Here is a 14,428-nt window from a genome sequence, read left to right on the forward strand (position 1 = left end):
AGTTTGGAGAAGGCACCCTTCAAATATCAGGGACCTGGAGCAGTTTGCCAAAGAAGAATGGTCTAAAATTCCAGCAGAGCATTGTAAGAAACTCATTGATGGTTACCGGAAGCGGTTGGTCGCAGTTATTTTGGCTAAAGGTTGTGCAACCAAGTATTAGGCTGAGGGTGCCAATACTTTTGTCTGGCCCGTTTTGTGTGAAATGATCAATGTTTTGCTTTTTGCTTCATTCTCTTTTGTGTTTTTTCATTTAAGACAAATTAAATGAAGATAATAATACCAAAGAATTTGTGATTGCAATCATTTTCAGGAAGAAACTGAGTATTATCTGACAGAATTGCAGGGGTGTCAATACTTTTGGCCAGAACTGTATATTCTCAGAGGGGTGACTGAACCCACGCGGTGACTAAAACCGGAACGCCAAGGGAGGAAATATAGTTCATTTTCTCACAGCTATGTTCGGCTAATTGCAGGTGCTGGGCCGGCTAAAAACTTGATTAACCTGCAGATGAACCCCATATCTGTAGGTTAAGAGCGTTTTTTTTTGGAGACAGGTTTCCTTTAATGGTCTGTAAAATCAAATCTTCATTTTGCTGTCTCCCTACAAAATCCAGTGACTGCTTGTTAAACAATATAAAGCCCCCTCTGTAATTCCAGCATTAGGCTGCATTCACACATTGCAGCCATGATGCATTTTTTTATGCAAGCGCCGCAAAAGAAAAAATTGCCACGATATTTCAGAATATGTGAACTGAGCTTAAAAGGAGTAGCCGAGGATTAGATAACAAATAGATCAGTTTTTAGTGCCACTTTTGCCTACAGGCTGTGTATGGTGTTGGAAAAGAGCCATAGTACAAAGAGACCATGGAAAGAGTGACAATTTTTTCCAGAACAACTGACCACTTTAATTCTTTTTTTTTTTTTTTCACAGGACAGCACTTTTTCAATATTTTTGGAATAATTAGACACCTGGTAACATTTGATTTTACCTGTCCTTATCCATGATGCAAAATGAAAAAGGGAAGCTGGCAGCAATCTTCTCAAATTCCTCTTGGGATATATAATCATCTTGGTCCAGATCATAATTTTTAAATACGGACTAAGATAAAAGAAAACTTTGTTATATAAAACCAAAAAGATTTACCAGCATTATATGGTAAATGTTACCATCAGGAAAGTGTACTTACATCTACCATCCTCTGCACATGCTTGCTGATTGTTTTCGGGTCTGGTTTAGGGGAGACGCCGGATGCCCAATCTGCGACAACAGGGGGTTTGGAGGGGGTGACGGGCTGTGTATAGATAGATTAGGTTACATTTCTTTAGAAAGTCTAATTATTATGTTGCCATAGCTGATTATAACAGTACGGAAGCATTTACACCGCCGAATATCGGGAACGAGCATTCCCAGGAATAATTGGCCAGTTAACAGGATGCAAATCACCTGAGAGGAAACGATCGTTCGTTGGATGAAATGAATTTTAAGCTGAATGAATTTAAGAAAGGAATGGATGCTTTTCTTGTGAGTAACAGTATAGAAGGTTACGAATGACAGAATATTATAGGTAGATGGTTGACCCAGCTTAGGGGAAGGAATTTTTTTCCCTATGGAGAAAATTGGCTTCTACTCTGTGGGTTTTTTTTGCCTTCCCCAGGATCAACAATGCAGAACAGCTGCACTAAATATAGGCTGAACTAGATGGATATAAGGTCTTCCTTCAGCCTTCAAAACTATGTTACTATGTTACATTCTCGGCAGCACATGGTCCTGTGTGCTGCCAAGAACAGTTATATTCTTTGCGCACAGAACAGTTCTGCATGAATGAAAATGCGGTCAGTTAGTTCTAGGGTATTAAACGACCACTGATTGTAGCCGATCAGTCATTTTTTAACGGGTCACCCTGGGAAATGAGTCAATGAATACAGATGAGCAAGAATAGGAAGAACAGACGTGCGGCCCGCCCTGTCTCCTATGTATGGATCATTGTTCTCAACATTGAGTTGATAGCTAATGTTATCATTCTCGCCATCTAGATCCACCTCCAGTTTTATCACATATTATATCTGTATTTGTGAGAAGCCAAGGTGTGAAAAAACTGCAGCTATTTATACCATCATTTACACCAAGCTTCATTTCATTTTCAGGATTTGCAGAATCATTTCCAGGTACATATGGGATTGTGTTGTGTCTGTAAAATTCAGGAAATGTATCTATAGCTGTGAACATTACAGGCAGCCTTGATTATTAAAAAAATATATATCATCTTCAGACAAGAGTCTATGTATCACCTGTATGATTAGAATATTGTCATATGGTAGTATGTCTAAAACACGTCACTAAAAGTTGACCCGCCACCGTACATGAAGTTTTCGTATGTACAGGGTGGGCCATTTATATGGATACACCTAAATAAAATGGGAATGGTTGGTGATATCAACTTTCTGTTTGTGGCACATTAGTATATGGGAGGGGGGAAACTTTTCAAGATGGATGGTGACCATGGTGGCCATTTTGAAGTCGGCCATTTTGGATCCAACTTTATTTTTTTCAATGGGAAGAGGATTATGTGACACATCAAACTTATTGATAATTTCACAAGAAAAGCAATGGTGTGCTTGGTTTTAATGTAACTTTATTCTTTCATGAGTTATTTACAAGTTTATGACCACTTATAAAATGTGTTCAAAGTGCTGCCCATTGTGTTGGATTGTCAATGTAACCCTCTTCTCCCTCTCTTGACACACTGACAGCAACACCACAGAAGAAATGCTAGCACAGGCTTCCAGTATCCATTGTTTCAGATGCTGCACATCTCGTATCTTCACAGCATAGACAATTGCCTTCAGATGACCCCAAAGATAAAAGTCTAAGAAGGTCAGATCGGGAGACCTTCGTGTCCATTCAACTGGCCCACGATGACCAATCCACTTTCCAGGAAAGTGTTCATGTAGGAATGCTCGGACCTGACACCCATAATTATAGGTAGGGTGTGGTATATGGGGTTCAAAGATAGTGGGGCCATTCTTCATCAATGGAAACCTCAATGCCACTGGATATCTGAAATTGCTACATGAGAGTGTGTTGCCCTCTTTATGCACTGAAGATGGCACGTTCCCTGAGTTTTTCCAGCAAGATGGTGCACCAACACATTATAGGTGTCAGGTCCGAGCATTCCTACAAGGAATCTTACCCCCTTAGACTAGTATTTCTTCTGCAGTGTTTCAATCAGTGTGTTAAGAGTGGGAGAAGAGGGTTGCATTGACAATCCAACACAATGGGCAGCACTTTGAACACATTTTATAAGTGGTCATAAACTTGTAAATAACTAATGAAAGAAGAAAGTTATGTTAAAACCAAGCACACCATTGTTTTTCTTGTGAAATTCTCAATAAATGTAATTCTTAACTGTTACATGTGTAACAAACTAACATAATATTTTCAACGGTTAGAGCCGAGATGTCAAAGTCTGAGGAGATAGTATTATACTCTTTAAACCTTTTGTTTAGGGAGTTGTTGTAGACTATAAAAACAAGTGGGTTCTAACAGAAGAGGAGTCATGTTATGTGTACACCGCCCATGAGGGGCCGGGTCCTCTGATGTGGGGAAATTGAGACTGCTCCAAAAGAAGACCATGTTAAGCACAAGACAGTGAAAAAGGGCCAAGTCAAGAGTATGGAGCTCTGAAGATATGCAAGCATGGGCTCCCTGACTCTTAAAGAGACAGCACACACACCTAATGTGTCCCTAGCCAATTGCTGGAAGGCACTTAGTACTTAAGGCACCTTCACCTGTTGGAAGGTGCCTGAGCAACTTTAGTACATTGTCAGTTTGTACTTGCTTCCTAGTTTTTAGGCCCCAGAAAGCCTTTATCTAATCCAATCCCTTCAATTGTTCTGCAAGTAACCTGATCATGTTACCTAAACTGCACTGTCTGAACTTGCACCAGTGTGCAGTCCTGTCGAAGACTCTGAGTCTTTGTCTGCGTCCCTGACCCTTGGGGTCAGTTGCCACCATATGGTAGACTGTCCAGGAGTGGTACCTGGTGGCTACTTGTAGCTCAAGCCTAACTACACCATCAGGGGCTTTAGAGAACTCCAGGTAGCCCCTTAGTCATGCCCCACCAGGGTAAGCCCGCCCCATGGCACAGTGGGTCCACACACACCAGCGTGACACATAACCATTAAGATTTGTACCTTCTCATGAGCAAGAAAAAAACAATGTGTTCATACCTAAACTTTTGTGTTCGCAGCACTTCTACTGAAATAAGGGCATTACACACCTGTTCCCATGGTTTCAAAAAATAAATAGTAGAATAGTGAATTAGTTGTATGACAATTTTGTAATATACTTGATAAAATGGCTGCAAAGGTAGAAATTATCTCAATGTAGACGTAACGGTTACTAAAGCGTAACCGTCGTTTTAATTTTTATGTTATAAATCAATAGTAAAATAAACAACTTTGTAATATTTTTTATCAGAGACATCTGCTTCTTTCTTTGCCAAAATTGATCAGTCATTATCAAAATAGCTCTGCCTTTGGCTCCTCTCCTCCTATCTGCATAGAACATTATCAGTACCAACTGCCATCTCCCATCTCAGTAATGTAACATTCTGTCTTCACTGACTACAAATTTTACCCCAAAACTTAGAGTTTTGATAATGACTGATCAATTTGGCAGAGAAAGAAGCAAATCTCATTGATAACATATATTACACAGTTGCTTATTTTCACGTGTACTACTGAGCTATGAAACAAAAATTAACTCTTTAAATTCCGCTTATTATACGCGATTCCCCTACTGCATTTTATCTTATTACGGTGCTCTAGACTATATATTTACACCTCCGGTCGCCCATGAGTATGTAGGTTATGATATCATCATGTGAATCACATTTCATCTGTGGCATCTGCTTATGCAAATAATGAGTGTTATACAAGTGAGAGCTGTAATGTATGCTCTGACAACTTTCCAGCCTACATTCTAGCTGACCTCAATAGAGAGAATATTTATGTAATCACAGGCTCAGTCTTATCTCAACAAAGGACTTTAGCCGATGCAAAATTCTAGTAGTTTCTGCCAAACAGGTCAAGTATAGAGTTACCCGTCAGAATGTGTGTCTGCCGATGTCACATGTATACTGCTCCATCATTGTGAGTCTATTATCCTTCCCGCCTTTCACTTCAGGGGCCTGTTGCCTCTCCTTGCTTCCGTGTCCGGCCATGTGTGCTTCTTACCAACTTGTTTGCAGAGGGGCATTTAAACTGAGGGACTATCAAATGCTCGTTGCACGATAATCTTACGTGTATGATTACCCGATAAATGAGCAAAACATTAGTTCGTCGGGTGAAACTATCTTTCGTGCTGCACGAAAAAAATTATTGTTCTCGGCAGCTCATCATCCTGTGTAAATAGGACATGTGCTGCCAAGCTTATGCTCACTAAATGACCCATTACTGATCGTTATATGCACTTTGGAGGTGTGGTCTGCTTGCGTATACAACAATTAAATGACTCCCAATCAGCAAACCATTTCCTGATCAGCAGTCGCTTAGTGCTGTTGGTTTTTAGGTGTAAATGTACTTTTAGTTTTCTAATACTTAGCAACACAAACTCTTAGCACATTCTTAATATTCCTCACTTACTGGAGCCCGATGATTCCTTGGTTCCCTCGCATAAGACAACTCATACATTTCATCTTCTGTGTAATACAAGTCCAGGGAAAGCTAAAATACAGAATAATGAATTACATTTATTTAAAAAAACAGTGCAAATTAATATATTGGTGTTAACTAGGACAACAAATTAAACCCTAAATCCAATTTTCGACATCACACAAAGCAAGTATCTGTTTGCCTAGGCCAAAAATGCAGTATGGTTACGTAATTGCGGAAGTCTACATAGATATTTCATAATGTTCCCTTCACAGACAATGGTGCAAGGATCACCTGATTACTGGTGTCGTTAATGGGCAGCATAGCTGGTTACCATTGACGTGTTACTTGGCTATGTAACAGATATCACAGCTGCTAGAGTTATGGCTATTGAGGAGGAGTTTTGGCTACTGGAGTTATGGCTACATGATCGATAGCATGGCTGATGGAAGTTTGGCTATTTAAGGTCTATACTGGCTTCGGGAGTTATGACTGCTCACAGACTGGAATGGATGTAGAAGACCATGTGACAAGGATTATAGGGTTTACCCATAATCATTGCTTAGGGCAGGTGATGTGTCTCATCAATGGGACCCTCACCTTTCACAATAATGAAAGTCCCATGTTTCCCATCTGAATGGATTGGTAGTCACCCATGTTGACAACTGTTCTATTCAAAATTATACGACTGAAGAACTTCTCTGAGCACTCTACTAACTGTAAGGTAGAATTATAGTCCTGACAAAAAGTTTTGAGATGGACACAGATTTTGGTATTCGCCCTGGTAGCTGGACATCAGCTTTTGGGCCAAAGACTAACTGTTGGTCATCAAATCACCAAGTTGCTCCTGGATGGTTGGGAGACTTTGCTCTTCGAGGATCATGCTATTCTTTATTCATGGCAGTGATAGGCAAATTGTGAGTGATTCCACTCCCCTGGACAAAATGCAAGCCCACATATGAATGGTCTCATGATGCTTTACTGTTGGTATGACATAAGACTCATGATATCTCTCATCTTTTCTTCTCCACAAAATAATTTTTCCAGATGTTCAAAGCAATCTGAATTAGAGAAAATTATCAAGCAGGAAGTATGGGGATTGGATTGCAGAGGACTGGGGTAAAGTTATATTCTATGAAGAATTCCCTTTTAGACTGTTTAGGACATCTGGAAGTATGATTGTCCAGAGAAGAAAAGGAGAGCACTACCATCAGTCATGAGTCCTGTCTACAGTAAAGCCTCCTGAGATCATTGACGTGTGGGGGCTTTGCAACCATTAAGAGTGCTCACTCACAATTTTGCTTAAGAACGCTGTCCTGACTAAACAATGAGATCTAAACATCTTCGAAGATCAAGGAGCAATTTGGTGATGAACAATACTTTTTCCAGCATGTTGGAGACCATGTCACAATGCAAGAGTGATAATTAAGTGGCTCAGTTTTTGATCCATAGCAAGGAAACTCTCCAAATCTGATTATTCAAGAATGGACGGCCATCAGTCAGGATTTGGCCCAGAAGCCGATATCAAGCTGCCAGGACGAAGAACAGAAGACTTGAAAAGAAAAACCAATAACACTGGAAATATTGAGTCTGTGCATAAAGTTGATGTATTTGTCAATGAAAGTGTAAAAACTTAAGAAATGCTGATAGCTGTACTCCAGTGACCATAGAAACATCCAACCAAAATATTTGAAAACACTGAAGCAGCAAACTTTGTGAAAACCAAAACTTGTGTGACGCTTTAAACTTTTGACAATGACTATACGTATATAGGAGTTAAGGGTTTTTTTTATGAGATTACAAAAAAATGGTTGCTTTGTTTTACTGCTAGAATCACTCTTATCCATCGACTGGGTCGGGAATTGCAGCTTAACCCAGTGTAAATGAATGCAGCTAAGCAAGGCTGGCCCTGTTTCTGCATGAGAACAGCCATGTTTTTGTAAGCTGATACACTTGACGCTTAAAACAGGAGATTAAAAGAGTGGTGGAAAATTGAGGAATATGGTAGTTTAGGTAGACTTTACTTACTGTCAGCAGATGTACGAGATCCATATTGGCATCCAGAGGGGGCGCTATGTTTTGTAACTGGATGAGCTCATTGATGTGGTTGTACATGGAATGTAACTTTGGCACGTTGATTTGCTTCTCATCCAGAAAGTCAGGCATGGCCTCGTAGAGAGAAATCAGATCTTTCAGGTGCACCCCAAGAATGGGAATCTTGAAATTGCTGCACTCGTTGTATACTCTGCGGTAATTATCATAATTCCTACAAGAGGACAGGAGCTCTGTCATTTCATTAAGGACCTACAAAAAAATGCATATTTTTTAATGCATGCATATTACGTGATGGGCCAAGGATCGCCAATTAGCTTCATATTTGTCTTTGCATCCCTAAGAGTTTTCAGTTATTCAGTTATAATGACTCTCAATCTTTTCAATTAGACTGAGAATATGACAAGATAGTCCATTTTCTGTACGTATTCTTGTTTTAGTTAGTACACACCTTATGCACATCATGAGAAACATGAGAACTAGTATCTTTAAGCCGAGATATGGAACTGTGACAAAGACCTCCAATGACTGCCATCAATGTGTTAAAGTTCTGCAACTGCTGAAGTTTCTGTAAGGACAATGAAAGTAAATGATAATGGTGTCCTGAGCTGTATACACCTGGATACGTGGACATAAATGACTGCTTACCTGAGCCACATGAATAAATTTGGTGAGGACTTCAGCTCGTAACTGTGGAGTTGGTCGGCTCAAGACCATGAGTTGAACCCACTGAGAAATACCATTGCAGAGAGCTATTGACCGTTCCATGGTGGGATTATCCTTCACGCAACCATTCACAATGTAGTTCTGATAGTCTGAAAACTAAAAAAGAACCCTACATATCAGTATTCTTACAAAGAACCAACGTTCACTGTTCTACTCATCATATTTAGCATTCAAAATGACTGGAGCATATGAGATATCAAAGGTTCAGAAACTACGAAAGTATTCACAAAACCTTCAGATATTGAAGGCCTGAGTAATGAAAAGTTATTTCTCATAAAAGATGATCGGTCTCATAAATTTCATTACTGTATATCGTTCTAACCTATGCTTCAGCTTAGTTAGGTCCAGTATTGATCTAAGACCATGAAGATACTGAATTACAGGAATGTGCAGCTAGAAGATCATGACTCAGCTCTACCGGTATCATCTCTAATGATTCAAAAGGCGTTAAAGAAGAGTAGTATTGAAAAGTGTTAAGACTAAAGTAATTGGATTTGTGCAGTTTCCACCTATGTAGTCACTTACACAATTGTCTACACATTTTTGGATATTGTTAATAACCAATGTTCCAAAACTAGTAGAAGAACCAGCACTACTGTTTTCCGTTGACTATGATTAGTTTTGCAGCTCCGATCACTTATAAGACCGAGCTCCAAAGCCACTAACTTCTGGCGCTATTTAGAGGCTATGCCCCACCACTGTATAATCTCTCATGGGTACATGGCTACACGCACTTGATGTATGGTTTAATGATTGTCTGGTGAACAATCATTTTTCAGATGTTGCCAAACACATTTAATGATACCAGATGGACAATCTTTCTTGGAACACTCTTTCCAAAGACCAACATTTTACACCACATATGACTTCTTTAAACACAGGGGTGACATTTAAAAAAAGAAACATAGGATACATAGTCAAACGTGCCTGTAGATTAACAGAACATTGCTTTAAAAGATTCTCTACATCTGTAATAGGCCGGAGACAAATCCCCATATCGTTGCCATATTTTTGTTTACTCACAGAAATTCGACGGAATGATTTGAATTCTAGATATGTCAAGTGTTCTGCTAGTTCTTGTGGCTCCAAGTGGTCAAACAGAAGGGAGACTTTCCTTTTCTTGCTACAGTTAGGTTTTATCCTTTGTGTCAGTTTTCTTGACCATTCTCGAGAGCTACTAGAATAATAGAGATGGGAAATTATAAAATAATAGACAGATAGAAATGAGATAGATGATCTATAGATACGGTGGTTCTTGCAAGTTTATAAACCTTTCCGAATTTTCCATATTTTTGCATTAATCTGACCTAAAACTACAACAGATTTTCACATTATTCTCAAAGAAAACTAAATCAAACAAATAGGACAAAATAGTAAACTTTGTCATTTTTTTTATTCAGAAAAATGATTCAGTACCACATGTCTGCGAGTGGCAAAAGTATACACTTTTAGGATTACGTCAAAATTTGAAGTTGGAATTATAATCTGGTGTTATTAATCAATAGGGTTACCAATTATCTTTGAGTGGTTGACTGTTTAAATAACAGAAGTCTGATTTTAACAACACATATTAGTGGAAATGAATCAAGGCACGGACAGAAAAGGTTACAAAACATCACTAAAGAGATTAGACTTCACCAATCCACAGTCAGACAGATTGTGCACAAATAGTGTAAGTTCAAGACCATTATTACCCTCCCCAGGAGTGGTCAATCAATAAAGATCACTCCAAGAGTGCTTCCTCTAATAGTCCCTGAGGGCACAAAGCAACACAGGGTAACCTCTAAGCATCTTAAGGCCTCTCGTGTATTAGCTCATGTTAATGTTCAGGAGTCCACCATCAGACGAACACTGAACAACAATGGTGTGATCAGATTGCAACGAGAAAGATCCTGTGGGCACAAAGCAACACAGGGTAACCTCTAAGCATCTTAAGGCCTCTCTTGTATTAGCTAATGTTAATGTTCAGGAGTCCACCATCAGACGAACACTGAACAACAATGGTGTGATCAGATTGCAGCGAGAAAGACCCTGCTTTCCAAAAAGATCATTCTGCCATCTACTATTAGCTAAAGGTCACCTGGACAATTCAGAAGTCTATTGGTACAATGTTTTGTGGATTGATTAGAATAAAAGAGAGCATTTTAGTTTAAATAAGAAACATTAAGTTTGCAGAAAGAAAACCTTTACATTACAGCTTTAAAACTTCATACCATCTGTGAAACATGGTGGTGGTTATATCATGGATTGGGCCTGTTTTGCCATATCTGGGCTAAGATGGCTGCCATCACTGATGGAACAGTGAATTCTGAATTTTATCAGCAAATTTTAAAGGAAAATGTCAGGATATCTGTCCTAGGGATGAATCTCAAGACAATGTGTTTTGTGCAGCAAAAGAGTGATCCAAAGCAGGAAAGGAGTGGTTCTACACAAGAATGCGCAAGAAGAATAAAGTTAAACTTTAGGGATGGCCAAGTCAAAGTCCTCACCATAATCCGGTAGAAATGTTGTTGAAAGGCCTGAAAATTGCAGTTCATGGGAGAGAGAACCTAACAACATAACAGAGCTGGAGCTGTTTTATAGGGAGGATTGGGCTAAAATTCCTTCAAGCCGATGGGCAGGACAAATCAATAATTATCAGAAATGTTTAGATGTTGCTATTACTGCACAAGGTTTCACGCCGGATACTAAAAGCAAAGGTTCATATACTTTTGCCACCCTCAGACATGTGATATTGAATCATTTCCTCATTTAAAAAATAAAGTCTAATATTTGTGACTCATTTTTTTATTTGGTTTTCTTTATTTACTTTCTAGGACTTGTGTGAAAATCTGAGGTAGTTTTAGGTCAACTTTTATGATAAGCTCACAAACGTCCTAGAACCATAGCAGATTAATAGATAGACAAACTAGCGACTGACATTTGAGCAGTGTCCAGAAGATGCCAGTGTGACTCTTCTCCTTGCGCTTGCACCATCTCCTGGAATTCTTCCATGGTCTGAGTTAGACGCGAGTCCATTTTAAACATGGTCCAAAGTTCTGTAATCCAGTACCTGGCATGAAAAATTGTTGGGGTTTAGTAACACTGCATGGTTGGAAATCTTGGTTGTCCGAGACGTGAAGAAGTGGTGACCATCGCAACCTTTGGAGAGTCATCTCACCTTACAAAGTAGCAGATTTTGAGGCAGAACATCAATGACCGCTTCTCCAGAGCCGTCTCATATGTTAGGAATTTCAGATAAGGTAATAAAAAATATTGAGAAAAGGAGGCGGTAAGAGGGGATTAGATAAGAATAATGATGCATGCAATTCAATGGAGACTAGTTGTAGAGGGCGTCATTGTGTCGCCCAACGTATGGACTACAGAAGGTTTTCTATTTTCCAGGCTTATGTAGGTTATACAATAAACAAGCAATGGACGTAATCTCTGTTGCCAGGTTATGCCTCCCCACTAGTACTCTCATTATCCGCAGCCCCATGAGCACACGCCTGTCAATACCAACACACATGCTCAGCTCCTTATGCGTCTGCTCATTACTGACACAATCAAAAGGTGTCTGAGACAAAGCAAGGTAAAAAAAAGAATCCATTCACATCTGATAAATCAGTCTCAAAAACTCCTGCGCAGATGGACGTAACCAAGCAACCTTTTATCTCTCATTTTGCAGCCATTATACTTGGAGTTCTGCTAAACCCAACCCGTATCATCAGATGTTTCTAAATTCAGATCAGCAAAAATGTGCAGCAGATATCGGCTGCCATACAGACATATATAAGTTACCAGTACTGTTTCCAAGCTTTAACCCCTTTAAGATGGGGGTCATTTTTATTTTTTCATTATCCCACCAAGGACAACATCTGCAAGGAGTTTGTATGTTCTCCCCGTGTTTGCATGGGTTTCCTCTGGGTTCTCCGGTTTCCTCCCACATTCCAAAGACATACTGATAGGGAATTTAGATTGTGAGCCCCATCGGGGACAATGCCGATAATGTCTGTGAAGCGCTGCGGAATATGTGAGCGCTATATAAAAATAAAGATTATTATTATTATGGCACTTTTATTTTCTCCTCCCTTTCTTACAAGAGCAATAACTTTTTTTTTCCTTTTTACATTGACATGCCCATATGAGAGCTTTGGGTTTTTTTTATTGTAATGTTTATTGAAATTTTTCAAATTTTACAGGAAAAGAAAAAATAATTAGGCATTTTACATTTTTCAATATCATTTATAGGTTAACAACCAATCTTATACAACAACCTACTGACATTCTCTTCCCTCTCCTCTCCTACAGCGCAACCCCCGCTCGCTCACCCTCGCAGGAATCTCAAACACCTCAATTTACAATCACTCTCTGAGTCCCTTCTCCCTCTAAGGGTATGTGCACACGGTGCGGATTCTGCTGCGTTGTACAGTACCTTTATTTCCTATGGAAATAAAAAAAGCTGTGCTCATGGTGCGTTTTTTTCCGCGCGGTTTTCCTGCGGTTTACAATCCGCAGCATGTCAATTGTTTGGTGCAGAAACGCTGCAGTTTTACACCTCATCCATTATAAGGTGTAAAACCGCAGGGCAAAACCGCAGGCAAAACCGCAGATAAACAGCAGGACTTTTGTCCTGCGGATTTACCTGCGGTTTCCTCTACAAAATCTGCACACCCAAAAAACTACGTGTGCACATAGCCTTACAGACATAGCTTCCTTTCATGACACAGATGCTGCTGCCACTTTTTATAACACCACAATAACAGCAACACTAGATTCGGCTGCCCCCCTCAAGCAGAGCAAAACTCGAACAATCAACAGGCAGCCCTGGCTGACAAGCCTGACCAAAGAACTGAGACGGGTTTCCAGGGCCACTGAGCGGAGATGGAAGAGAACCCATTCTACTGAGCACTTCAACGCATACAAGCAGTCCCTTGTCAGCTTTAAGTCCACGCTCTCTGCCGCAAAACAAACTTACTTCGCATCTCTCATATCCTCCCTGTCTCACAACCCTAAACAGCTCTTCAACACTTTCAATTCTCTCCTCCGTCCCACAACACCTCCTCCCCCTCCTCTCATTTCTGCTGAAGACTTTGCCTCCTTCTTTAAGCAGAAGATCGACACGATCAGACAAAACTTTGACCCGCAGCCCCCAATGCCCCTCTTAGCCGCTCAGCCCTGTTCTGCAAAAGCCAGCTTCTCCACCATGACAGAAGATCAGCTCTCCACCCTTCTGTCAAGACCACACCTCACCACTTGTGCCCTCGACCCACTCCCGTCTCACTTCATCCCTAACTTGGCCACAGTCCTCATCCCATCTCTAACACACCTTTTCAACCTTTCACTTACAAATGGTGTCTTTCCCTCATCCTTCAAACATGCCTCAATCACACCCATCCTCAAAAAGCACTCCCTTGACCAATCCTCTGTGTCTAACTATCGCCCAATATCTCTTCTCCGTTATGCCTCAAATCTACTGGAACAGCATGTATATCTTGAACTGTCCTCCCACCTCTCCTCCTGTTCCCTCTTTGACCGGTTACAATCTGGCTTCCGACCATATCACTCAGCTGAAACTGCCCTAACTAAAGTCACTAACGACTTACTAGTAACGACTTACAGTCCTCCTCCTGGACCTGTCCTCTGCCTTCGACACCGTACCCCATTCCCTCCTGCTACAGACTCTTTCATCTCTTGGCATCACAGACCTGGCCCTATCCTGGATCTCATCATACCTAACAGACCGAACATTTAGTGTCTCCCTCTCACACACCGCCTCCTCACCTCGCCCCCTGTCTGTCGGTGTTCCCCAAGGCTCTGTCCTCGGACCCCTACTATTCTCCAGCTATACCTTCGGCTTGGGACAGCTCATAGAATCCCACGGTTTGCAGTATCACCTCTATGCTGATGACACGCAGATCTACCTATCTGGACCTGACCTCGCCTCCTTACTGACTGAAATCCCACAATGTCTGTCTGCTATCTCAGCCTTCTTCTCTGCTCGCTTTCTCAAACT

The 14,428-nt window shown here is 40.5% G+C and overlaps 1 protein-coding gene across 4 annotated transcripts in view; it reads right to left on the reverse strand.

Annotated features, from left to right (window-relative positions):
* RASGRP1 (RAS guanyl releasing protein 1) overlaps nucleotides 1-14,428 on the reverse strand; it is a 65,627-nt gene that overhangs the window by 14,622 nt on the left and 36,577 nt on the right. For 3 of the 4 annotated variants that reach the window (XM_073552143.1, XM_073552141.1, XM_073552144.1), the window contains 9 exons: nucleotides 11,594-11,652; nucleotides 11,354-11,485; nucleotides 9,457-9,610; nucleotides 8,356-8,529; nucleotides 8,159-8,275; nucleotides 7,684-7,959; nucleotides 5,647-5,727; nucleotides 1,188-1,292; nucleotides 990-1,099 (listed from right to left, as the gene is read on the reverse strand). In XM_073552143.1, the coding sequence (XP_073408244.1) occupies nucleotides 990-1,099; nucleotides 1,188-1,292; nucleotides 5,647-5,727; nucleotides 7,684-7,959; nucleotides 8,159-8,275; nucleotides 8,356-8,529; nucleotides 9,457-9,610; nucleotides 11,354-11,485; nucleotides 11,594-11,652 (1,208 nt within the window). The remainder of the gene's footprint in view (nucleotides 1-989; nucleotides 1,100-1,187; nucleotides 1,293-5,646; nucleotides 5,728-7,683; nucleotides 7,960-8,158; nucleotides 8,276-8,355; nucleotides 8,530-9,456; nucleotides 9,611-11,353; nucleotides 11,486-11,593; nucleotides 11,653-14,428) is intronic. The other variant, XM_073552142.1, reaches the window with a different exon arrangement.

The sequence above is a fragment of the Dendrobates tinctorius genome, unplaced genomic scaffold (assembly GCF_039654945.1).
Source record: "Dendrobates tinctorius isolate UK_male_01 unplaced genomic scaffold, ASM3965494v1 ptg000186l, whole genome shotgun sequence".
Taxonomy (NCBI): Eukaryota; Metazoa; Chordata; class Amphibia; order Anura; family Dendrobatidae; genus Dendrobates; species Dendrobates tinctorius.